The sequence below is a fragment of the Ruditapes philippinarum genome, unplaced genomic scaffold (genome assembly GCF_026571515.1).
Source record: "Ruditapes philippinarum isolate M1 unplaced genomic scaffold, ASM2657151v2 ctg7131_1_1_1_1, whole genome shotgun sequence".
Lineage (NCBI taxonomy): Eukaryota > Metazoa > Mollusca > Bivalvia > Venerida > Veneridae > Ruditapes > Ruditapes philippinarum.
Window position 1 is genome coordinate 47,530 of NW_026861041.1, and position 27,316 is coordinate 74,845.

Consider the following 27,316-nt stretch of genomic DNA (forward strand, 5'->3'; position numbering starts at 1 on the left):
AATTACTACATATTTTTAGTATAATGTATTCTATTTCATCGTTACTAACGCTTTTACACTGAGAGATTTCGCCATTCTCTTTTGTAACCTACATTTGAAGATCTTTAGAAAATATCAATAAGGAGTTAAAATCAAAATAAGGAGAGGACATTTTTCTCATACAGTTATTTAAATTGGTCAGATATTTCCTTTATTTTTGTCCCACAAACGATATCACCAGATCATAAATCAAAATCTGATCATTTTCAAAACAACAACAACAACAAAACACTGATCTCGTGTAAAACTACCCCCCCCCCTTCGCCGCCGCCGTCCCCCACCCCCCCGCTATCAGGCACTTGTTAAAGTTTGCGGTTTTTTGTGTCAGCCTCTCCCTGACCGTAGAACACCAACGTGAGAAAATTAACGCGACACCACTTTTTCATTTTTAAGTGGTCTTGAATTCTGGTAAGAGGGAACATGATAATAAAACAAACAAAAAAAAATAAAATGGAAGTCCAATTATGGACGGATTTTGGAGGGGGTATTTATATTTAGATATGTCGGTCACTTTGATGTAAAGATAAAACTAGTCAAGTACTAGAAGTGTTTATGCTTTAAACACGCCAATGTATAAGTGAGATAACATAGATTAAACTTTGTGACCTTTTAATCTATTAGTCGTTCAAAACAAATGATCAATAAAATGATAAAATCCGGCAAAAATTTAAAGACGAATATAATTATACTAAATGAACTTATAGTCTATATTATTTTATCTGGGACTTAAGATACGTTATGTTGGGGACTTAAAATCTTCTGTCCCATATTTATTCTGTATTTTCATTGTTAAAAACAACAACAAACAAATCTATAATAATGTCGCAAATTTATGTTTATTATGTATTATACTTTCGTGCTTTTTACCTATTCTTTTATCATTTAGGTGTATTTTCTTCAATCATAATAATTTCATGCCAAAATGTATTCGTCATCAACAAAGCTGTGATTGTTTTATTCTTGCCACCCACGAAATAAAATAATTTTTAGGGTCATAATTCATTGCCAGAGACGGGTACACCAAAATAACCTTTCCTGTTTTATAAATCAACGCATGTGCAAAATAGATTCTACAAAAACGATTTTCTGATACGCATAACGTATTGTATCATGGAACAAACGAACACAATGTTATTTTAATTGCAATCTTCTTGATGTCTTTGCACATCATTGGCGATAAATAGTTATGATACTTACATAAAGCCCATTTCTTGATCAATTAATATATATTTTGCCCCTTTATCATAGGTGTGTCATCACTGTACGGTATAATTGATTTTTAATTACTATTGTTTGACGAGTGTATATGACGTAACAAAATTTAATATTAAATATTTAAATATTTCAAGTTTGCTGTTGAAATTTCAGGATTATTTTTAGGAAAAAGAGGATACTTTTCCCATATAGAAAACAATATGGTAAATAAACATTTTTCATACTAAGGAAAACATTTCCTAATTTCAAAATAGCATATTTTTTAATTTGTTCACCAATTCGTCCGCGTTAAATTCGTCTTATTTTAATGTAAAATATTGTGGTTATTTTTTTTTTTCATCAGATGTATATATTTTGAACTGTGATTTGAGTTTTCTTGCAGGAGTTTTTAATTTTTCTGATGCTGATTGAATGTGTGGCATTTAATATCAAGCCAGTTTACAGTACAGGTATGTTATTATTTTAGGGTGTCCTCTTTGTCTAATGTTTTTATTCACTTATTTATTTATTTCATTTCATTTATTTATTTTTTTTATTTATTTTTTTATTTATTTATTTATTTATTTATTTATTTATTTATTTATTTATTTATCTATTTATCTGTTCGATGATTGATTGATTGATTGATTGATTGATTGATTCATTCATTCATTCGTTCTTTCATCATTTCATTCGTTCAGTTATTTATTTATTTTTCTAATAATTTATTTATCTATTTATTCATTTTTTTATCTATTTATTAAATTAATTAATTAATTAATTAATTAATTAATTAATTAATTAATTAATTAATTAATTAATTAATTAATTCATTCATTCATTCATTCATTCATTCATTCATTCATTTATTTATTTATTTATTTATTTATTTATTTATTTATTTATTTATTTATACATTTGATTGATTGATTGATTGACTTATTCTTCGTTTGTTGTTTATTTATTTATTCAAATAATTTTTCATAAAATTGCTTCAATTTTTCATGTGAAGTTTTAATTTTCAATGATATAAGTATTATGCTTGTATTTTTGTTTTAGAATTCTTACCATTAAAACCAAATTTTAGCGAAATATTGGGGCGAAATTTGAACAGACCTGTGTTCAAATTTTGTTAATTTTATTATTCTGGCCTGTCACTCATGCATGAACGAACGAACAAATAAATTGACGCATGATAAGTAAAATACGATACCTGTGGTGGCGGATTTCTGCCATTTCATGTCCGTGTGTCTTTTTAGGCAAAGACAGGCGAAATTACAAATATAAGGCACCGATACGCAGAATTCTACCCGTTGAAACGATGATTCTACAGAAGATCTCATACCTTTCGCCTATTAAAAAATCGTTATTTCGATCTAAAGTCGATGGGGGTGGGGAAAGCGGCAAGTAAGACATTTAGACCTCTTGACTTTTCGACCCCTTACTTGACACTTAGACCCCTTTTCACATGACTTTTCGACCCCTAGTGGGTAAGACATTTTGACCCCTTTCTCTTCGATTTTTGTACTTTAAAGTGAGCATATTATCGTGTCTTCACCTTCGACATTTTATGTCAGAAATTAGCCATCATAGTTGTTGATAATTTTTTTCCAAATACATATTTATGCTACCAGACAGGAGCTTGAAGTAGGGACGTTCGGCATACTGTTCGGGAACAGTTTCGGATGAAGAATGCTGTCGACTCCAAATTACGTCTAATTCAAGACCTATATATGAATGGCTGATCCTGTCTTTAAATTCAAATTTAATTTTGCAGAAATAGGTGCCACTTGTATTTCACATTGGGATTGCGAGAGTAAGACGGTTGATAACCTCATATGTGAATCGAGTGTCTGCGTGTGTGATACCGGTTACAGACCCGTGGGTACTCTTTGCGAAGCAGGTAAATTAAATATGCTCTGAAATTTTGCTTTACATAATTTCACGACTGCCATGACTTCTGATTATGACATATAATTGTCAAGATTATGACTAATACATCTATTAAACTATATTGAACTATTCTTTATTGTACCAAAGGTTAAAGACTATTTATTAAATTAATTGATATGTATATATATGCAAATATGCTAACATTAAGGATCCAAGTGAGACCTTTACAAAACCTTCACAGAACAGTTTGATTTTTTTTTTAAAAATCTACTACTAAAACAGTTAAGATCTTGTAAAATAAAGGTCACAAACTTTTAGACAAATACCTTTCACCACTTCACTTTGGATTCGATTCTTACTATAGAGTCTAAGGATTTTCTGAAACTATTTTGCAAAGTCCTAATCACAGGTGTTCGACACACATGTCTTGCCAATGATGGTCAACTTGTCATACAATAATTTCCCCTTGATTATCAAGAACACAATTGTTACCTAGCACCCGTTTACAATATATTATATATACAGTATACTATAAATAGTTAACGGGTGCTGGATGGTAATTTTGTTCTTAATGATCAAGGGGAAATTATTTTATGGTAATTTGACCAATTTGAAGAACGCCTGAGGTCTATACCTATAATATGGTTTACGTCACATACTACGTTACTACATTCATTTTCATTACATGTATTCTTATCAATATTTAAACCATAAGATGCATCGTATGTTTGTTATCTTTTAGTTCTAGACGGGAACTGCACGGTAAATTCTGACTGTTATACGTATTTAAGCACCTCAGTGTGCACGAATAATACATGCAGTTGTACAACTGGGTACAAACCGGACAATATTCTATGCACGGAGGGTAATTATCAATTATCAGTTTATGTTCCTTTTTTATATACCAGAAAGAATTTCGGGCATATTATGTTACACTTCCTGGCGTCCGTCCGTCCGTTAGCAATTTGGTTTCCTCAGTATAACTTAAGTTCTATTTGGCCCACAGTATTCAAACTAAATAGGATGATTCTCTATATTGGGAAGAAGACCCCTGTTGATTTTGGGGTCACAATAACAGCATCCTCACACTTATAAATGCACGCATCAGCCTCAAGTCAGCAGCCAAGTTACTTTTTGTGGTTGTAAGATGCGTTAGAATTACAACGTACTTCGTCGTTCAGATTGACATTTATCTCCATTTTGGGGAGCGCAGGCGTAAGAACCGTACGTCTATGAAAATCTTAAGATTTTAGGTTGAACGTACGACCGCGTTGATAAACAGTCTTACGATCGATCTTACGACAATCGTAGATCAAAATCGTACGATGAGATTTCCAAAATCGTACGATCGTTGAAAAGACGGACCCAGACCTCTTCCACACTAAACGAACGCGTTTCCCCTGCACCACGGAGAAGTTATACGAACAATGCCTATATAAAATCAAGTCATTCTAAATTTAGAACTTCCATTGCATTTCGGGTTTGTAATCCTTATTAATTTCGAAGTATTTTGTTCAGGATAAACCTGTTGTTTAAAATTGAAGTAAATAATTTAGCGAAAATCTTCTCGCCCAAACAGTCCGACATGTAGAATCTATATACATGTATTCCACTACTCGGCAGTCAGATTTATTTGTGTAGTATTCGGTAATCGGCATCGCTAAAATAGCATTTTCATTGATTAAAGTCATATTCATCTGCCTAATTTGTGATTGTGCATTTATTGACAATTCTATTTATAGCCAACTCTACTTTTAAACTTTAAATGCGATGTAATTTGTTGGATACTTGTAACAAAATAAAAATATTTCTTTCTTTAAAATCGCTAGTTTTAAGCTGTTCTGAGAACTACTAGTTTGTTGTTAGGTTTGTCGGGAAACTTCTGTGTCAGAGATTGAATGTGAGCTTTGTATTTACTGATCTTCGATCAGAAAATACAAAAACAAAAACAAAACAACAACACTTTCGGGCATATAATGCTCCGACTAGCGGTGCTCTTGTTGGTCTTCTCCAAATCCCTCCAGAGGCGTGCACGTCGCGGAGAAGGCACACGGCAGGTCAAGGTCAAGTCATCTTAAGTACCAGAGGTGATTGGTTGACCTGTCGTGACTAACTTTGAGGGTTGGCGCTAATGAGAGCCGTTTTTGTTATCGTCAGTATGGAACTTGATGCTTGGCCAGTATTGTCGTACTCCTCTACCACCAACGAACGAAGAATAGGCTTCAGGAAGATTCAGCGCTTGAAAAAGACGTCCCCGATGTGACTACCCTAATGGACCGGCACGGATGCTATATTCTCGGACAGATGGTTATACCGGCGCCGAGTATAAATAAACTTAAACTGACTGACTGACTGCTCTTGTTGGTATTGCGATGTGCTTGATCTGTTCCGAAATATAACGAGCTTTCATTTTGATCTTCACTTATCAAAACCGCTTTAGGTCCGAGCCGCGTAAGTGTCTTCGAATTCTTTCATGTTGGGAAAGTTATCCAGCTAGCTTACGGAACGTCGGTGGTTTTATATTAAAAATATGAAAATATTGCATCTGGTGTTCACTCAGTGAAATTATATTTCAATCTTACATGCAAAACAAACAAATATCCTCTATTTATTTGGCAAGGATAGTGTTGATGTTTTTGTAGGGTTTTACGTCGCACGACCACAGTATAATCTGCATAGTGACTTTTCAGTTTTAATAGTGGTTGAAGACCTCAGGTGCCACTCTGTGCATTATTTCAGGCAGAAGCTGACACCTGGGTAGAAATATAGTTCTGTTAAATTTCTCTAATTTTGTTACATTTTTAACATGATGTATAGTGACATCGACTTTCTTTTCCTAAAGAAGCAAAGTTTACGGCATTTACTTCTGCCTGTTATTTCATTTAGTTATGATTTTCTTTTCATCCGCACTCAGATAGAGTCCGGCTAGGGTGAAAATTATATTTTATACATTTTACTTGTGGTTTATCAGAATATAATCACCTGATATATTACAAAAAAAACAATGGAAAGCATGAAATAAGAAAGTGATATTAACCTTAAACAAGGCCAGTCTGACAAGGCTTTATACTATTGGCTGACTTAGATCTACGTACTTTAAATTGTTTCTTAATACTTCAAGACAAATCCAAAAGAGGAAGAAATAGGTAAGAAATTCAGGAGTTCAATGGTTAATTATTATGCAATATAATTATATTGTTGTTTAGGAAATAAACATCAATTCTGAGTGCATTGTTGTAGAATAATGCACGGTTTGAGTTCAAATGCGTAGTAATATAATCACGAAGGCCGATAGGCCTGACTGATTAATTACAAAGCATTTGAACGAAAAACGTGCATTATTAAAGAAATAATATATCCCAAACAGTGATTTTATCGCTCAATAACATCACTGTTTGGAGTTCGGATGCGACGAATTATATCACGAGGGCGTAGCCCGAGTGATATAATGATGCGCATCCGAACGACAAACAGTGATGTTATCAAGCGATAAAATCACCGATTTGGATATATTATTTCGATTCTAACACGACATCAACAAATAAATGCTGCCGTAACTGATATTAAGCTAAATTGTTCCTGATTTGTTTCCGTACTTATTTTCAGCGCGTCGCATTTTTTAGTGGTTACGTCACATGTATAATGATTACGTCACATGTCTAAATATAGAACGTCAACAGTGACTTTGTTGCATAATAACACACACTTTCGGTTCTTCTATGTTCAATAGGGAAAAGTGCGGGTCGTGTTAGAATATACAATTATGCACGAAGAATTAATATCTATTTCCATTCTAACACGTCAAGAATAAATATCATTATTATTTTAAAGATGGACTTTATGTTTGGTGTCTAAATTTGTTTTCGCCTAGGGGTTTCCAATAGAAACGTTCTGTAAGGCTGTTCCAGTGGGTTGAAAGAAATGTCGTTAAATCTACCGTGTGTAGAAACATTTTGAGAATAACGAATTTTGAAAACGTTGATACAACTTTGTTTGATTATTTTATTTCACTCTATAATTTTTCAAGAGAAATACAAATTATTAAAAGTGAAATAAATGTAAAACATAACTCGTTTGCGACATTAAAATAACGTACTTGACTTTGATTGTTTTGCACGTGCTGTTTGGCGCTACATTGTGACGTCACGTAAACAACACTTTAAACGTCTGTACAGCGTTAACGACTGAATTAAAGACATTGGTGTTCGGATTCATTGTTGTAGAATAATGCACGCTTCTGGCCTTCTTTGTTTATATAGAAAAAAATCCGATAGTGTTAGAATACTTGATAATGTATAATAATCGTACTTTATAATGTATAATAGTCGTACTTTAACGTCGTTTTACATTGGATAATCATGACGTTAATCAATCTCCTACGCAGTGATCTCCCCTTATCAGTACAGATATCTCTGCCATCACAAACATTGAAATATCAATATTTAGATATTTATATTTTTTAGCTTTTTAATTTATTTTTCATTATTTTGTATACTTTTGATAATTTTTTGATAAAATATAACGGACGTAGGTACAAAAAGTTAAAAATAAAACAGAAAGAGAAAAATGACGTAAGATTTTCTATGTAACGGTCGATGTTTACATTTGAATTTCGACGCTACGTCATGTGACTTTCATCATCATGTGACGTCTGTGAAGGCAGTGATTACAATTCTGCCAAGGGAGGTAATCAGTGTGAGGAGTTTGGACGTTAATATAATCTATATACACGGCCACATTCAATTAATAATGAATCAATTTCAATTTTGCTCTTATGAAGAATGTTTGCAGTATTATAACGGCTCGTGTTATATATACAAACAACCGTTTTTATTGGGCCATATAACCTGTCTAAGATCTGTATAGCTAATAATATAACTGATGCTAACTAAATGTATTGCAAACAAGTCTTAAAATTAAATGGCATATACATTTAAGTAACGTTATTTAGGAAATAGATATCAATTCTGAGTGCATTGTTGTAGAATAATGCACGGTTTGAGTTCAAATGCGTAGTAATATAACCACGAAGGCCGATAGACCTGAGTGATTAATTACAAAGCATTTGAACGAAAAACGTGCATTATTATACAATAATGCACGAAGAATTAATATCTATTTCCATTCTAACACGTCAAGAAAAAATATAATTATTATTCTAAAGTTGGACTTTATGTTTGGTGGTTAAATTTGTTTTCGCCTGAGAGTTTCCCATAGAAACGTTCTTTAAAGGCTGTTCCAGTGGGTTGAAAAAAACTGTCGATAAATCTACCGTGTGTAGAAACATTTTGAGAATAACAAATTTTCAAAACGTTGGTAAAACTCTGTTTGTTTATTTTATTTCACTCTATAATTTTTCAAGCGAAATACACATTTTTAAAAGTGAAATAAATGTAAAACTTTACTTGTTTGCGACATTAAAATAGCGTACTTGATTTGATTGTTTTGCACGTGCTGTTTGGCGCTACATTGTGACGACACGTAAACAACACTTTAAACGTCTGTACAACGTTAACGACTGAATTAAAGATATTGGTGTTCGGATTCATTTTCTTAGTTAGACTATTTTCTTTCATTTTAGATAGCTTTCACAACAAAATTCGACAAAAAATGTTTTAATTTATCAGATTTTTTTAAACAAAATGGCGACCTCAATGTGAAAATACACAGGGAGGTAATAAGAACGGCGAGTGCATTGTTGTAGAATAATGCACGCTTCGGGCCTTCTTTGTTTATATAGAAAAAATCCGATAGTGTTAGAATTGAAAACAATGTACATTCGTCTTAATGAGAAGGTTTTTACATGCTATTTATATAGTTTCATCTTTTGGGGGTTATTTGATATTAATTTAAAGACATTCCATATTCAAGTGGAGTGGGGGTGAGTTTTTCCTAGTTTTGTACCTAAATTAAGGATTTTGTAAGTCTATAGAACTTCTTTCTGGACCAAGCCTGTTTACGTCCGGATTGAAAATTACTAAATAATTCAAACGAAGTTTCGGAACACCTCGCCTATTACCTATATTCGAGTCCCCAACAAAGTCAGTTTTGTTATCATGTGGTATTAAATTCTTGGTTTTGATTGGCCTACAGCAAGCGGTGTAAGGGTAGAAATGCTAAGTTTCAATGTATAAACATTGACCTAGTCTTAATCGTTCCAGGGACCTTTAATTTTGATATATTCCATATCATGTTCTGTGGTCAATGTTTTATTCTACCCGTGATATACATTTGTAGCTTACGTATAATTCTATTTGTTTCAGTGCTTGGGAGTGCATGCACGGCGACCGCTGACTGCGACGTTACGAACTCAATTTGTTCAAACAATGTGTGCGCCTGTGCCCCTGGATATAGAGAAGGTTTTACCTCTTGTGTGCAAGGTTCGTTTTTTTCAGCAATGTAATACTTAGTTAATGTTTCGCCTGTCATTACAGGTATTATCGACATATTTTATCCATGTGAGTTATATGACCCGTGCAGACAAAGATCAGCCGGCACATCCTCGTCATGTGATTATGGCCTGCACAGTTCGCTTTTGAGTCACTTCTTCTCAATAACATCATTGAATGGTTATTTGATGGTGATTTGACCATTTTGCGAAACGCCTGTGGTCTATACCAGCCATATAAAATGGTTTACGTCACATACTACGTCACTACATTCATTTTCATTACATAATTATATACTTGTTAATATTTCACCCATAAGAGTCATCATATGTGTGTTATCTTGTAGTTCTAGGCGAGAGCTGTAAGGCGGAGTCTGCATGTACTACGTATGTAAACAATTCTGAGTGCACGAGTTTTACGTGCAGTTGCATTACTGGGTACCAACCGGACAATCATCTGTGCACGGCGGGTAATTATTATTTATCAGTTTATGTTCCTTTTTAGCATTGTTTATTTTTCATTTTGATCTACACCTATCAAAGCCGCTTTAGGTCCGAGGCGCGCAAGTGTCTTCTCGAATTCTTTCATGTGGAAAAGTTATTCAGCTAGCTTACGGAACGTCGGTGGTTCTACTCAGGTGTCCGTGTGTGCCTGAAATAATGCACAGAGTTCTATATTTTCGTAGCATTTTCTGTCCTACGGCCAAAACTTTGTATATTTATGAGATTTTACTGAAAATGCAAGTTCAGCTGAAATCTCATAATTCCAACAGTTTCCAGTTTTTTAACGGTTATATAAACCCTTGAAAAAATTATCAGAAGTGCCAATTAGAGCCTATTAGTGCTGTCCCTATACAAAAATAACAGCATTTGTGAAAATGTTACAAATTTATTGACAATTTAACTGTCAAAAACATACCCTTTCTGCATTATTTTATGTTAAGCCAGTCAACTATGATGTAAAACACACATTTACAACAGTTTTTATATTATTTTTTAAAATTTGAAATTTGTCCTTAAAGTTTATGTCACTCCTGTAACATAGTCATGATCAGTAAAAGTAATAACTGATCCCTAGCTATTAAGAATAAAACAAAGCCTCTAATATAAAGAGAAGTATCTAAATAGTAACACTCAAGGTGCCACAGGGGATTGTCTCGTTTCTATATTTTGGAAAATGCATACTTCTGTTCGCAAGTAAATGTATAATTCTTATTCCCGTCACTCCTGTAACGAGCAGTAACTATGTTTTAATTGTCAGTACTGTGCATTAACAGTCCCACTGAGAATTTTGTAAAATATGTGGTAAAGGTCATTAAGAACGGTTCACATCTATTAGGGATACATTGTTATTACTTTTACTGAGATTTACATTGAATATGTCACTCATGTAACAGTCACTTCTGTTACAACTAATTTTGTAACAGTGGTGACCAAATAAGTTACAGTAGATACATTATAAACAATTATCACTGCGGTATACAGTACCCCGGATATTGCTTGATATTATGAGGACTTTCATCCCATTTCACGACTTATATTACCAATATAAAAAAAATGAATCGAGCATTTTTTTATTCACAATCCAAGTATGCTTTGTCCAAAATTCAGACAAAAAGTGTGAAAGTACAAAAAGATACAGGCCAAAAAAAAGATACAAGAAAGTGTACCGAGTATTGATTTTAAGTGTACAGAGTATTGCAAAATAGCCAAACTTTAGTGTACCATGTATTGCAAAACAGAATGAGCACAGTATGAGTATGGAAAATCGATATTTTTGTCTATTTTAAGTCTGTTTATCGATTCCATTTTATTTTGCTGATAATGTACTGTTTATCTGATATTCATTCAAATATTTCAGATTCAACAATGCATTTTCAGTGTTATTACTGTTCTTTTTCTATGGACAAATACAGATTTAATTTCCCATTTGATTGAAAATCACACTATGGATGAAATAAAGTGTGTGCAGGGTCGGGAGCAGGGTAGAACCATCAAAATTGACGATAAAAATATTTAAGCACATGTCTCAAGAGAATGTGTTTCTAAAAAGAAGAAGAATAAAAAAACATATTAAGATGACATTAAAATAGGTTTTTACAGGGCAAGTTTGCCTTAAGAAACATATCGACACACTTAGTAAAATATTGGCCCGTGGGCTTATGCCGTCAAAGCATGCCGGTATCGTCTTAACCTTTTACTGCATAAGCATATAGCAAAAAATGCCTTTCATTGAATTAAGCCTCCTGTTACAAGTTCAAACTGCTATGAAACTATAAAAAATGCTTAAATACTGATCAAACTGGGCACTGTGACACCGCACTTTGGGGTCAAACGCACTTTGGGGTCCAACCCCAGAGTGCGTTACGCACTTTAGGGTCCAATTTCGACCCCAAAGTGCGTTAAACAGGTACATATGCATTTTTGAACATCAGGCAAACGACCGCACTTTGGGGTCAGAGAAAATTAATGTTCATTATGTTTTAAATAATATATTGTAGTCAAGTCCAATGGTAAATAAAATTCAAGGTATTAAATAGACGCAAAAACTTGGGCCCTGAATTATAATAAAATCAATAGGGATGTAAATGGTCTTGATAAGTAAATGAAGAACTTTCAACAAATAAATCACCAAATAAAGATTTTGTATCAATTATTAAGCTTAAAACGTTTTTTTTTCTCAAATTTTCCATTTATTTTAAAAGAATGTACACATTTTATTAACTCCATTGTTTTTAACTAAATGCATCATTTTCCCGTTTTTTATTTACACATTTTATAGAAATATGATAGTCTCAGCATAGACAAAGGTATAAATTGTGGGACTAATCTTAGTAAGACATTTCAGTAAAAGATGTGCCTGATAATATGTTGAAATAACCATTTATTTAGCTAAATGTGACACATAAGAAACTTGACTAGGTGTAGATGCGGCTTAAAGTAGTAGTCCGTACAGGCAGTACTTAAAATATCAACTGATGAAGTAGTCGCACATTTAGAGCGGAGCTTCAGAATAATGTAAAATTCTCACTGGGGGTATAGAGGGGATTGTGGGGTATCGATCCCCCGAGGGTTAAAAAGTGACGTTTTAAAGGCCTATTATACTTTAATTCGTTTTTCTTAAAAGCTTTTTTTATTTTGATGTCCTTCTAAATTATCCAAAAAATACACATTCGCCAATTACCTGAACCATCTTTTTCACCTGTTGCTTTTTGGCAATGATGAGTACAGTTATAGTGAATGAGTATTTTATATGGAAGTCAAATACTACATTGTTTTGACTACTTTTATGACAAATTATTTCACATTTATCGCTACTTTATATAGGTAACAAGCATCTTACATTTCTCTGATACCATTATTTTAACATTTTAAAATTCATGTTTGCTCTTTCTAAAGAAGTATGTAAGATTTCCCATTAAAAAGCCTCTTGCAAACGGTTGTTATGGAGCTTACAAAAACCCTTAAGGTTGTTGATAAGATTAATAATGTATTTGTAAAAATCACTTTTTATAGTCCGATCGAAAAACTAGATGTTTCACCAGAACATTGGAATAGAGTATTTTTATAGTTCTTCGGAAAACAATATTAACTGCATTTTATTTCATTCCCAACATATTTAAAATGGGGCTCAATATGGCACCAAAAGTTTTCAGGTAAATGACTGAAAGAACGGGATATTTCCGCAGCCTCTTTTAATGTTAGGAATACACAATTTCTGTACTAGAGTATTTTGAACGGTGGCATAGAAGTGACATTTGCAATTTTTTTTTTGATACTTTTTTTTGTTTCGTACATATTTTTTGTTTTGTTTTTTGTTTGTCGTACATATTGTTTTTAGTTTTGAATACATATTTTGTTTTAGTTTTGCAAACATATTTTATTGTAGTTTTGCATACATATTTTTTTTTCCGTACACATTTGTACATGATCATTTCCTAAGTAGAGGTTTGGATAATTACGCTATTTGTTAAACACAAATGTCACTTTTATGCCACCGTAATTTTGTTATACGGACACAATTTTTAGATATTTCAAGTGGTAAAATAAATGAAACTTTTATCACTTAAGCATCATCAAAGTATTGACCGCCATCTTGAACTCCACCTCAAATATTTCAATGAAATAAGTCAGAACTCAGTATTTAAGCAGAACTCAGATGACACCTTTAGACCTCTTGAACCCAAAGTGCGTTATAATGTAGCATATTAACGCACTTTGGAGTCAATTTCTCGATTTTGACCCCAAAGTGCGTTGGGCCCCAAAGTGCGTTGCGAAGTTTAACGCACTTTGGGGTCGGACCCCAAAGTGCGTTTGACCCCAAAGTGCGGTGTTACAGGGCACAAATGTTAGCTGGACCGTAGCCTGTGGAATAGCATGCTCAATTTTAAATTTCCAGTTACCATGGCAACAGGAAGACGTCTCAAAATTGCCAGAAATCTCTATTTTGTGTTGTTTTTTCCATAAAAACTGATTTCAAGTGCAGCAACTTCTAAACTGATTGAGATAAAGTCTAAGGCTTTTCGGCGTTGATTACACGGTACCTTTAAATCGGCCTGAGGCCATTATAGCCCCCCACAAGTCCCAAATCTTCCCGGCGATTAGACGGGCTACTGCCCCACTTCAAACCCCAAACAGAAAAAGGCACATCCCCCCTGTGGCAACCCCTTGATGTACCTTTTTAATGGGGGTGGCGCCGAAAAAGTGATCACTCTTTTGAACAATATTTCTCAAACGAAAAGCCAGTGTTTTGGGCCTAAATAGTGCATGTTTTACACTATTTGAGGCCTCAAAAGGGGTGGGTTGTGAAGCTTTCAAAGCACGCCTTTATGAGGTGAAAAGTTATAAGGAACATAACCTTTTTATTGCATCTGCTGCCCGTTATCATAATTTTATCGAAATCTATTTTTCGGTTTTTAAATTAAGGATTTTGTTATTCTCTAGAACTACTTTCTTGACCAAGCCTGTTTACGTCCGGATTGAAACTTACTAAAATAATTCAAACGAAATTTCGGAACACCTCACCTATTACCTATATTCGAGTCCCTAACAAAGTCAGTTTTGTACCAAGGGGGCCTGGACGGTAACTTGCACTTTCCAGTACCGTCCATGAACAGGCTCAATCAAACCGAGCCTGCAACATTTTCAATTTTGCCGTGTTGGGCTTTCTTTAGGGATTCTGTATTTACCTATTTTGTTATTATGTGGTATTAAATTATCGGTTTTGACTGGCCTACAGCAAGCGGTATAAGGGTAGAAATGCTAAGTTTCGCTGTATAAACATTGACCTACTCTTAATGTACAATGTAATTTAATTTTGTATATTCATATATTTTTAAGAACTCCGTGTAAATTTTTTTGTTCTACCGTGATATATTACTAAAATTCTAAAACTTAACATTATCATTTCATCTTGGGAGTGCATGACGGGCCGTGACTGGACGTTACAACTCAGTTTGTACAAAAATGTGTACCTGTCCCACTGGTTGGAATTCGGGCATTGTGCGCAGGTTTTTTTTTCCCAAAATTTTTTTTATTTAAATTTTTTCCCCTTTTATTACAGGTATTAACGACATATTTTTATCATGTGATTTATATGACCGTAAGTCTAGATAAGGCACATCCTCGCCCTGTGATTTTGGCCCTTTACAGTTGCTTTTGAGTCCTCCTTCTAATAAAATCATTGAATGGTTATTTTGATGGTGATTTGACCAAATTGGCCGAACGCTGTGGTCTATACCGGCCATATAAAATGGTTTTACGTCACATACTACGTCATTTTACATTCATTTTCATTATACATGTATGAATACTTATCAATATTTCAACCATAAAATGCATCATATGTTTGTAATCTTTTAGTTCTAGACGGGAGCTGTACGGAAGATTCTAACTGTACTACGTATTTAAACAATTCTGAGTGTACGAGTAATACGTGCAGTTGCATAACTGGGTACAAACCGGACAATAATCTGTGCACAGCGGGTAATTATTATTTATCAGTTTATGTTCCTTTTTAGCATTGGCAATGTGCTTGATCTGTTCCAAAATATTTCGAGTTTTCATTTTGATCTACACCTATCAAAACCGCTCTAGATAGAGCAGCGCAAGTGTCTTCGAATTCTTTCATGTGGTAAAGTTATCCAGCTAGCTGGTTCTACTCAGGTGTCTGTTTGTGATTGAAATAATGCACAGAGTGGCACTTGAGGTCCTCCTCTACCAGTAAAGCCGAAAAGTCGCTATATGAATTAAAGAAAAGTCGCTATATGAATTATACTGTGTTGGTGCGACCAAAAGATATCAATAATAGCCTTGCCAAATAAGAAAGTGATGTTTACTTCAAACATGGCCAGTCTGACAAGGCTTTATACTATTGGCTGACTTACTTTTAATTGTTTCTTAATACTTTAAGACAGATTCAAAAGTGAAAGCAATAGGTAAGAAATTCAGGAGGTCAATGGTTAATTATTATGCAATTATTTAAGAAATATTAACCTATAGCTCTTCAGCGCTTCTTATGTAAAATTCTTCCAAGTATAATTTCAAATAACCGTAAATTATACCATACCCAGACTATGGTATAATTTTCATCGAAGGAGTAAGTGTTTCTGGGCGGAGCTATAGGTTAAAACAGATACACCATTGGTGCGTTGACGATTTCTGGGTTTGCGTAAATTTCGTCTCGTGAGGTTAAGGCATAAGAAAGGTCACGTGATTATGGTATAATTTACGCAAACCCAGAAATCGTCAACGCAGCAATGGTATATCTATTACATATCCCAAACTGTGATTTTATTGCTCAACGACAAACAGTGATGTTATCAAGCAATAAAATCACCGATTTGGATATATCATTTCGATTCTAACACGACATCAACAAATAAATGCTGCCGTACCTGATATTTAGCTAAATTGCGTCTGATTTGTTTCCGTACTTATTGTCAGCGCGTCACATTTTTAGTGGTTACGTCACGTATATTATGATTACGTCACATGTCTAAATATAGAACGTCAAACAGTGATTTTATAGCATAATAACACAAACTCTCGGTTCTTCTATGTTCAATAGGGAAAATTGCGAGTCGTGTTAGAATATAATATAATTATATTGCTGTTACTTGATAATGTATAATACTCTAACGTCGTTTTTCACTGGATAATCATGACGTTTATATAGAGGATATTTGTTTAGTTCAGTGTAAGATCGGGATTTATTATATACTTATAAATGAAATATTGAGAAATATTGATGAAATAAAATGCGTATTTTCATTTTCCGTATTTTCACTGTAAAAATTTATTTTTCACTGCAGTGAAACATATTTTCCGTATTTTCACTGGTGTCTTGCCGGACTACTTTCATTTAAAATCTGCCAGTTCACAAAATTTAAGGGAATGCCTTTCAAATTTTATCGCAAAAAAGAAAAAAATGTATATAATAAACAGAACATTCAAGTCTTTTCTATAAATACATGATTTATTTTCATCTTGTGGCATGAAAATTACCATATTTCACTTGTGGCTACCGCCACTCATGAAATTTTTTTTCATACCACTCGATGAAAATAAATCATGTATTTATAGAAAAAACTTGAATAACCTCTATATATTTCACCGAGTGAGCACCAAAAGGTATATTTCACGAGTGGTGCAGCCACGAGTGAAATATGAACTTTTGGTGTTTACGAGGTGAAATATATTTCTATCTTACATTAAACTAAACAAATTTTCTTTTTATTATATGCAAAGAAACGTTTAAAAAGACATTTTAACTTAGTACTAAATGAAAAGGCCGCCAAATAATGATATAACGTGACGTAATTTACGACGTCACGTCATTAAGTTGGTTTCTAGTACTGTGAACGCTTGTATTTTACTGAAACAACGTACTGGGCTCAAATCAAACTCCTCACAGTGATTACCTCCCTTGGCAGAATTGTAATCACTGCCTTCACAAACGCCACATGATGATGAAAGTCTCATGACGTAACGTCGAAATTCAAATGTAAATATCGAACGTTACATAGAAAATCTAACGTCATTTTTCTCTTTCTGTTTTATTTTTAACTTTTTGTACCTACGTCCGTTATATTTTATCAAAAAATAATCAAAAGTATACAAAATAAATTAAAAAGCTAAAAAATATAAATATCCAAATATTGATATTTCAATGTTTGTGATGGCAGAGATCTCTGTACTGATAAGGGGAGATCACTGCGTAGGAGATGGGGCTCAAATATTCAAAACAGTGAAATTATCAAATCGATAATTTCACTGTTTCAAACAGTGAAATTATCAGTTTTTAACTCACTGATATATTTCTATAAACCACAGAAAAGCATGTAATAAATAATCTTTATACATAGTTACATTCAATAAAGTATGAATCAATTTCAATTTTTACTCTTATGAAGAATGTTTGCAGTATTATAATGGCTCGGGTTATATATACAACCGTTTATATTTGTCCACATAACATGTCTAAGATCTGTATAACTAATAATATACTCGATGCTAACTAAATGTATTGCAGACAAGCCTTAAATTAAATGGCGTTAAATTTATTTAACGTTCTTTGAAAACAATGTATATTCGTATGTCTTAATGAGAGGGAATGTTTAGTAATTGCAAATTGGCAAACATGCTATTTATAGTTTCATCTTGGGGGGGGGGGTAGTTGATATTAAAGACATTCCATATTCAAGTGGGGGGATTATTACTTGTCCCTAAATGGAGGATTTTGTAATTCTATTGAACTGCTTTTTGGACCGAGCCTGTTTGCGTCCGGATTGAAAATTTCTAAATAATACGTAAACATATTCAGAACTTTTAAATAAACGTGTTTAATTTGCACATGAAGTTACAATGATATTAAGATAATGAGATAAACAGTAGTTAAAGGTTCTATAAACAGGTGATACCTATATTTTATGAAAAATCTGTCATAATAATTCAACGTATGAAAATGATAACTAATCTGGAATGTAACTTGTACATTTTGGGGCATTCGATTCATATTTGTCAAACATATTTACTGACAACATTGAATTTCGTATACATTACATACTTGTGGTTAAACTATTTTGAATAAATTAGTATTTCTTTTGAGTTAGAAGATAAAAAATATCTTTCTTTTTTTCTTTTTTCTTTTTTCTTTTATCTTCATGTTCCTTTTATTTTGTTCACGTGTTTTTAGATTAATTGTCTTCATGTTTTTTTGTGTCTTATAGGCCCATTGGGCCGGATGTATACTAGTGTTTATTCATGTCTTGTTTTTTCATTGCTTGTATGTTTACATAATTTATTATGACACATTATAAAATATTTATTTACTTACAGGTCATGTAAAATTGGTCTTTTCATAAAAAAAAAACTGCCAGTTTTTTTTAATGACACTATATATTCATATTGTAACCACTTATAGTGTGACAACAGATCTACTTTGTGTGAATTTTAAACATGTTCATTTTACATTTACAAAGAGACTGTGTAGCAATTATAGATATTTTCAAATATGAAATTTGAGCAAAAGTTATCTTTAATTTATCTCTACTAATAAAACAATTATGGTCTTTTAAAATGAAGGACACAAACTTTGTGACAAATACCTTTCACCACTTCACATTGTATCGATTCCTACTATATAGAGTATAAGGATTTTCTTATAACTTGATACTGAAACTATTTTGAACAAAGTCCTAATCACAGGCGTTCGACACATATGTCTTGCAAATAGTGGTAAATTTATCATACAATAATTTCCCCTTGACCATCAACAATTATAACCCATCACCCGTTTACAATATATTATATATACAGTATACTATAAATAGTAAACGGGTGTTGCGTGGTATTTTTGTTCTTGATGATCAAGTGGAAATTATTTTATGGTAATTTGACCATTGTGCCGAACCCCTGTGGTCTATACCTATAAAAGGTTAACATCACATAGTACTACGTCACTTCTCATTACATGTATTCTTAACAATATTTTTTCAACCATAAGATGTATCATATGTGTGTTATCTTTTAGTTCTAGACGGGAGCTGTACGGAAGATTCTAACTGTACTACGTATTTAAGCAATTCTGAGTGTACGATTAATACGTGCAGTTGCACTACTGGGTACAAACCGGACAATAATCTGTGCACGGCGGGTAATTATCAAGTTTAAGTTCCTTTTCAGCATTGGCAATGTGCTTGATCTGTTCCAAAATATTACAAGTTTTCATTTTGATGTACACTTATCAAAACCGGTCTATGTAGAGCAGCGCAAGTGTCTTCGATTTCTTTCATGTGGTAAAGTTATCTAGCTAGTTTACGGAACGTTGGTGGTTCTACTCAGGTGTCCGTTTGTGCCTGAAATAATGCACAGAGGGGCACTTGAGGTCAAGCCGAAAAGTTGCTACATGAATTATACTGTGTTGGTGCGACCAAAAGATATCAACACTATCCTTGCCAAATAAGAAAGTGATAATTACCTTAAATAAGGCCAGTCTGACAAGGCTTTATACTATTGGCTGACTTACTTTAAACTTTTTCTTAATACTTCAAGACAGATTAAAAGTGGATGCAATAGGTAAGAAATTCAATTGTTAATTATTATGCAACTATTATAATTTATTACTTGCTTTTTGGTGGTTTATAGAAATATATCAGTGATATAAAACTGGTAGTTTCACTGTTTGAAAAAGTGAAATCACCACTTTGATAATTTCACTGTTTTGAATTTAAGCCCCTTACGTTGTTTCAGTGAAATACCAGTGTGCACAATACTGGGTACCAACTTAATGACTTGACGTCGTAAATGACGTCACGTTGTATTATTATTTGGCGCACTTTTCATTCAGTATTAGGTTTAATGTCTTTTTAAAACGGTTTTTTTTTTGCATGTTATAAAAAGAAAATTTATTTAGTTTAGTGCAAGATCGAAATATATTTCCCCTTGTGAACACCAAAAGTTCATATTTCACTCGTGGCTGCGCCACTCGTAAAATATACCTTTTGGTGCTCACTCGGTGAAATATATTCCGATCTTACACTGAGCTAAACAAATATCCACTATATAATAATATTGATGTATCTTGATAATGTATAATACTCAAAGGTCGTTTTTCATTGGATATTCATGACGTTTATATAATCTCGTATATATACACGGCTACATTCAATTAATTATGAATCAATTTCATTTTTTCTCTTATGAAGAATGTTTGCAGTATTATAACGGCTGGGGTTATATATACAAACAACCGTTTATATTGGGCCATATAGCCTGTCTAAGATCTGTATAACTAATAACATACTCGATGCTAACTAAATGTATTGCAAACAAGCCTTAAATAAATTTATGTAACGTTATTTGATAACAATGTAGATTCGTCTTAATGAGAGGGGGAATGTTTAGTAATTGTCAATTGGCAAACATGCTGTATTTGGGGGTTATTTGATATTTAAATACATTCCATATTCAAGTGGGGTTGGGAATTATTACTTGTCCCTAAATGGAGGATTTTGTAATTCTATAGACCTGCTTTTTGGACCGAGCCTCTTTACGTCCGGATTGAAAATTACTAAATAGTATGTAAACATATTCAGAACTGTTAAATAAACGTGTTTAATTTGTACATGTAGTTACAATCATATTAAGATAATGAGATAAACCATAGTTAAAGGTTCTATAAACAGGTGATACATATATTTTATGAAAAATCTGTCATAATAATTCAACGTATTCAAATGATAACTAATCTGGAATGTAACTTGTACATTTTGGGCATTCGATTAATATTTGTCAAATATATTTACTGACAACATTGAATTTCTTATACATTACATTCTTGTGGTTAAACTATTTTGAATAAATTAGTATTTCCTTTGAGTTAGAAGATAAAAAAATATCTTTCTTCTTTTTTTCCTTTTTTTTTCTAAATATTCCTTTTATGTTGTTCAAGTGTTTTCAGATTAATTGTCTTCATGTATTTTTGTGTCTGGGCCGGATGTATACTAGTGTTTATTCATGTCTTGTTTGTTCTTTGCTTGTATGTTTACATATGACACATTATTAAAATATTTATTTACTTACAGGTAAGGCCCCCACGATTACACGTTTAAACGGATTCGTTTCGATTTTCATTCATAAACGTTTAGGATATTGTTTACCGTTTAATCGAAATGACCATATTGTCTTACAAAATTTCTTAATCATTGCCTGTAATCATGGATTTTATCAATTCTAGTGGTTTATTCCAAAGTATACAAACTGAAAATAGGTGTTTACAACCCTCCACACAGCATTACGGTGCAAAATTGCTCGTGACAAAATACATTTTTGGTAAAAAAATTGGGTTACAATGCAAATAATGTGTGCTGACTCAATCGTGATGAGCACTGTGCATTCTTTATTTGTACATGTGTAAAAAATAGAAAGAAAGACATCATTTGGCGACTCAAATACATGGTGTGTAATACATAGAGGTACCACCTTTTAAACGGTATCGTTTCGGTTCTTAGCAATCGTGTAAACGTTTACAAAAAATTGTAAACGTGGGAGCCTTACTTACAGGTCATGTACACATATGTCTTGCCAATAATGGTTAATTTATCATACAAATAATTTCCCCTTGATCATCAACAATTATAACCCATAACCCGTTTACAATATATTATATATACAGTATACTATAAACAGTAAACGGGTGCTGGATGGTATTTTTTGTTCTTGATGATCAAAGGGAAATTATTTTATGGTAATTTGACCATTGTGCCGAACGCCTGTGGTCTATACCTATAAAATAGTTTACGTCACATAAGTTAGTTACGTCACTACATTCATTTTCATTACATGTATTCTTATCAATATTTAAACCATAAGATGCATCATATGTTTGTTATCTTTTAGTTCTAGATGGGAACTGCACGGTAAATTCTGACTGTTATACGTATTTGAGCTCCTCAGTGTGCACGAATAATACATGCAGTTGTACAACTGGGTACAAACCGGACAGTAATATATGCACGGAGGGTAATTATCAATAATCAGTTTATGTTCCTTTTTTATATACCAGAAAGAATTTCGCGCATATTATGTTACACTTCCTGGCGTCCGTCCATCCGTCCGGTAGCAATTTAGTTTCCTCAGTATAACTTAAGTTCCATTTGGCTCACAGTATTCAAACTAAATAGGATGACTGTCTCTTTTGTGAAGAAGACCCCTATTGATTCTGGGGTCACAATAACAGCATCCTCACCCTTATAAATGCACGCATCAGCCTCAAGTCAGCAGCCAAGTTACTTTTTGTGGTTGTAAGATGCGTTAGAATTACAACGTACTTCGTCGTTCAGATTGACATTTATCTCCATTTTGGAGCGCAGGAGTAAGAACCGTACGTCTATGGAAATCTTGTGATTTTTAGGTTGAACGTACGGCCGCGTTGATAAGACAGTCTTGTGGCGGCTGTAAAAAGTCTCCCCGTACATTTAATCAATGATGTTATATTTTCGATCCTTGAAAATCGTTCAGCACGACATTATTGTTGTGCTTGTGGTAATTTTAGTTTCAACTTTTCGGCATTTTCTAGTTGGTTGGCTCCAATATTCCTACTTGAATAATTAATGTTGAATCACCCTTAGGATATGTTGCCTGCTTTTTAAATTTGTCTTTTGACGTCTTGTCTGTGATACGCAGGCTTCATAACCTCTGATTCCCTTTCAAAATTCCATTTTATTTGGTTCCACCCATTGTTTTCTCGTTTAGGACACACGCTTTTTCTTACTCGGGGACCACACGCCGCTTTTCATGGAATGGCACAGAAGTGTCACATTGAAGGTTCCATAATAACCGCCGTATGAACACATCTGCGGATGTTTCTAATTTCAAAATTTTACTATTTCATGTTTAAATGTTGAATTCTGCTTAAGCCGGTGCTAGGGGGCGTGGACGGTAACTTGCATATTCCAGTACCGTCCATAAAAAGGCAAAATCACATCGAGAATGCAACATTTTCAAATTTTGCCATGTTGGGCTTTTTTTAGGGATTCTGTATTTATCTATTTTACGATCGATTGTACGACAATCTAAGATCAAAATCGTACGATGAGATTTCCAAAATCGTACGACCGTTGAAAGATGAACCCAGACCTCTTACACACTAAACGAGCGCGTTATCCCAGCACCACGAAGAAGTTATACAAACCATGCCTGAATAAAATCAAGTCATTCTAGATTAAAACTTCCATTTGCTTTCGGGTTTGTAATCCTTATTAATTTCGAGGTATTTTGTTCAGGATAAACCTGCTGTTTTAAATTGAAGTAAATAATTTAGCGAAAATCTTCTCGCCCAAACAGCCAGTCAGATTTATTTGTGTAGTATTCGGTAATCGGCATCGCTAAAAATAGCATTTTCATTGATTAAAATCACATTAATCCGCCTAATTTGTGATTGTGCAATTATTGACAATTCTATTTATAGCCAACTCTACTTTTAAACTTTAAATGCGATGTAATTTGTTGGATACTTGTAACAAAATAAAAAAAAAATTCTTTCTTTAAAATCGCTAGTTTTAAGCTGTTCTGACAACTACTTGTTGTTAGGTTTGTCGGGAAACTTCTGTGTCAGAGATTAAATGTGAGCTTTGTATTTACTGATCTTCGATCAGAAAATACAAAAACAAAAACAAAAACACTTTCGGGCATATAATGCTCCACCTATCGAGTTTTCATTTTGATCTACACCTATCAACGCCGCTTTAGGTCCGAGCCGCGTAAGTGTCTTCGAATTCTTTCATGTGGGGAAAATTATCCAGTTTGCTTACGGAACGTCGGTGGTTCTACTCAGGTGTCCGTTTGTGCCTGAAAAAAAATGCACAGAGTGGCACATGATGTCTTCAACCACCATTAAAACTGAAAATTCACTATGCAGATTATACTGTGGAAGTGCGACGTTAAATCCTACTAGGCCAGTCATAATAGAAATTAAGGTAAAACTAATTCCTTCACAAATGTTTTCACGATTAAATAAAAGATAAACATTATCTACATTTTGAGAAAAAAGTCCTCAAAAAATCTCCTTGCAGAATCCTGAAAAATCGATCATAAAGATTTAGTAAAAATCGATATTTAAATGTGTCTCTTAAATTACACCATACTTTTATTTTATGCACGTTCGGTGACGTCACGTTTATTATATTTTCGTTGAAAGATCTGAAGTTACTTCAATTCCAGCATTCCTAGTGCAAAGGTGAGTAATTTTAGTCATTTTTATATTCTTCTGTATAAATTAGGGAAAAATATGTCAGTAGATAGATTTAATTGACCACTAATCAATCGATTATGCAGATGACAAAATGTGTCATATAATTTCGCGATTTTAAACACAATTTTGAATGAAGTAATCATTAAAAAAGAGTTTATCTTTTACTCAACGTTCTACATTGTTTCCTTTTGTACAATTATCTAAAATGACACAGAATTAACCACACATCTTACTGAGTATTTAAAAAAATGTGTATGCACAAGTTATGTAAATTTTTCTTCCTACGGAAGCGTGTTGTGACCAAAATCACGAAAATCTAGGGATATTTTTAAAATGTTAAATTTGACTTATTTCAAAGAGTTGGCATGTTTGATGAATTTTGGAAATCATAATTAAAACAAATAATATGTTAACTTGATGTAAGCAAACGTATTTTGTAATACATATTAATGCATTTCTAAGGGAAATCATAGAAGAGTTGTTGTATTGTTGTATAATTAGTAAGAAGATTGATAGACACATGACTTCTACACAAGGGGTAATGGGATGCGAGAGAAAAATGGCTTTTTACGTAGATATATCTTATTGAAAGAATGAAAACAAAACAATTGGGTGTCTAATACAACAGAAATTGATATATCAACACAAATTTACATCATTGTTTTACAGTATGATTATAATAAAAACTTTTTAATCTAAATGTGCGTCTTGCGTAAAATACGCATTAAAATCGAAAAAGACGCACAGTTTCAAAATATGTGCGTTTAATTTGACGCATGCAAATCAGCTGGTTTATAATCCAAAATATCATGATTAGTGATTTCTATGTACTGTTTGATTACTTTAATTTCATCAGTTGAATAATTTTTCAATTTCTTCAGTTGAATAATTTAATTTCCGATGATTACAGGTGCAAGACTAATCCCCCATTTGCTTGAAACGTTAAATCCCTGTGATCTGTAACCGCCCATTATCGGCATTACACGAATTATAAATAATAGGTTGAAACTTTGGGCCGAAAAATATAATGTATATATAGAAGCACAGGCAGGATTTAGGGCGAATATGAGCACTGTAGATAATATTTTTTGTACTTAATGCTTAATAACCCATATTCTTAATCAAGGGAAACAACTTTTTACTTTGTTTGTTGATTATACAAAGCTTTTGATTATGTAGTTCGTGAAAATCTTTGGTTCAAGTTGATACAGTTAGGGCTTAGAGGTAATATTTTCAACATTGTAAAATCAATTTATGAGTCTGTTAAGTCTAGAGTTAAGTATTGCAATAAGTTAAGTGATGATGAATACACATGTATGCTGGGCGTGAGACAAGGGGAGTGTTTATCTCCCCTTTTTATTTTCCATGTTTGTTAATGATCTAGAAGATATATTCATTCATAACAAGGCAGATGGAATAGATGTTGATATGTTCAAAATATTTATGTTGTTGTATGCTGATGACATTGTGATTTTTGCAAAATTCAGCCGAAGAATTGCAACGTAGTATAGATATTTATATGATTATTGTTTTTAAATGGAAGCTTAAAGTGAATGTTTCTAAAACTAAAATTATGATATTTAGAAAAGGTGGTACTATTCCCTGGTAAGCACGATATTTAATTATAATAATGATCCCATTGAAATTGTTAGTAAGTTTTGTTCTTAGGTGTGGTATTTACTACAGGAGGTTCGCTATTTAACTGCTCAAATACGCCTTACATTAGCTGGGCAAGCACAAAAAGCTATTTTTTAACTTTGATAAATACTTACATAAGTTTACCTATATACTCCCAAAAACATAAGCTAGAATGTTCGATAAGCTTGTATCCCCCTATCTTGGAACTATTGTTGTGAAGTTTGTGTTTTGCAAATAATTAGCTATTGAGAAAGTACATTTGCATATTTTGCAAAAATTACTTGGTGTAAAAAAGTCTACACAGAATGATTTCATATATGGCGAGTTAGGCAGAGTATCATTTAAAACTATACAAATATTTAAGGGCTATCAATATTGGTTACGAATTTTGCAAGCAAAACAAAACAAATATATCTTTATTGTTTATAATTTATTGAAGGACGGATGTAGAATTGTGTCCAAATAAACAAACTGGTGTAACAATTATTGAAAAGATTTACTTATGTTCTCTTGGATTTGTTTGATGCGTGGATTTTTCCCAAGGCGGTTGGTAATACCGAAATGTTTCTTTCCTGTTTTGTTCAACAAAGATTAAGTTGATCAATTTATACAGAACTGGAATGCAAGACTTAACCAATCAAAGTAGGGCTTCTATTTAAATAACAACAATTGCATCATTTAGATTTCAACCATATTTGGGGAATGCTTTAATTATTCATAAAAATTTTGGTCAATCAAATTTACGTTCGTTTTTAAGGGTAATCACTCACAGATTACACATTGAAGCTGGTCGATGGACCAGACCCACCAGAACACCTATTAGTTGATAGAAAATGGTATAACATGTAATAAGGTAGAAGATGAATAATCATTTTATTATTGAATGTGTAAATGTACATTTGATATTAGGA

General features: G+C 33.0%; 2 protein-coding genes across 2 annotated transcripts in view; both read left to right on the plus strand.

Annotated features, from left to right (window-relative positions):
* Positions 1-22,537, plus strand: part of LOC132714331 (prion-like-(Q/N-rich) domain-bearing protein 25) — a gene marked incomplete at its 3' end in the record, with an annotated part of 43,868 nt that extends 21,331 nt beyond the window's left edge. The window contains exons 5-7 of the mRNA XM_060697172.1: positions 15,377-15,499; positions 19,548-19,670; positions 22,415-22,537. Coding sequence (XP_060553155.1) covers positions 15,377-15,499; positions 19,548-19,670; positions 22,415-22,537 — 369 coding nt within the window. The remainder of the gene's footprint in view (positions 1-15,376; positions 15,500-19,547; positions 19,671-22,414) is intronic.
* Positions 1,259-15,084, plus strand: LOC132714332 (prion-like-(Q/N-rich) domain-bearing protein 25). The gene is made up of 7 exons (XM_060697173.1): positions 1,259-1,457; positions 1,637-1,703; positions 3,011-3,136; positions 3,869-3,991; positions 9,390-9,506; positions 9,862-9,901; positions 15,078-15,084. Exons 1-7 carry the CDS (start codon positions 1,455-1,457, stop codon positions 15,082-15,084), a joined length of 483 nt encoding a protein of 160 aa, XP_060553156.1. The 5' UTR covers positions 1,259-1,454.
* Positions 22,538-27,316: the final 4,779 nt, after the last annotated feature.

Excerpts from the sequence above, each read along its gene's own strand:
- LOC132714332 (XM_060697173.1), top strand. Across the intron at positions 3,137-3,868 it reads GGGTACTCTTTGCGAAGCAG|TTCTAGACGGGAACTGCACG; the intron begins GTAAATTAAATA and ends GTTATCTTTTAG. Across the intron at positions 9,507-9,861 it reads TTTTACCTCTTGTGTGCAAG|TTCTAGGCGAGAGCTGTAAG; the intron begins GTTCGTTTTTTT and ends GTTATCTTGTAG.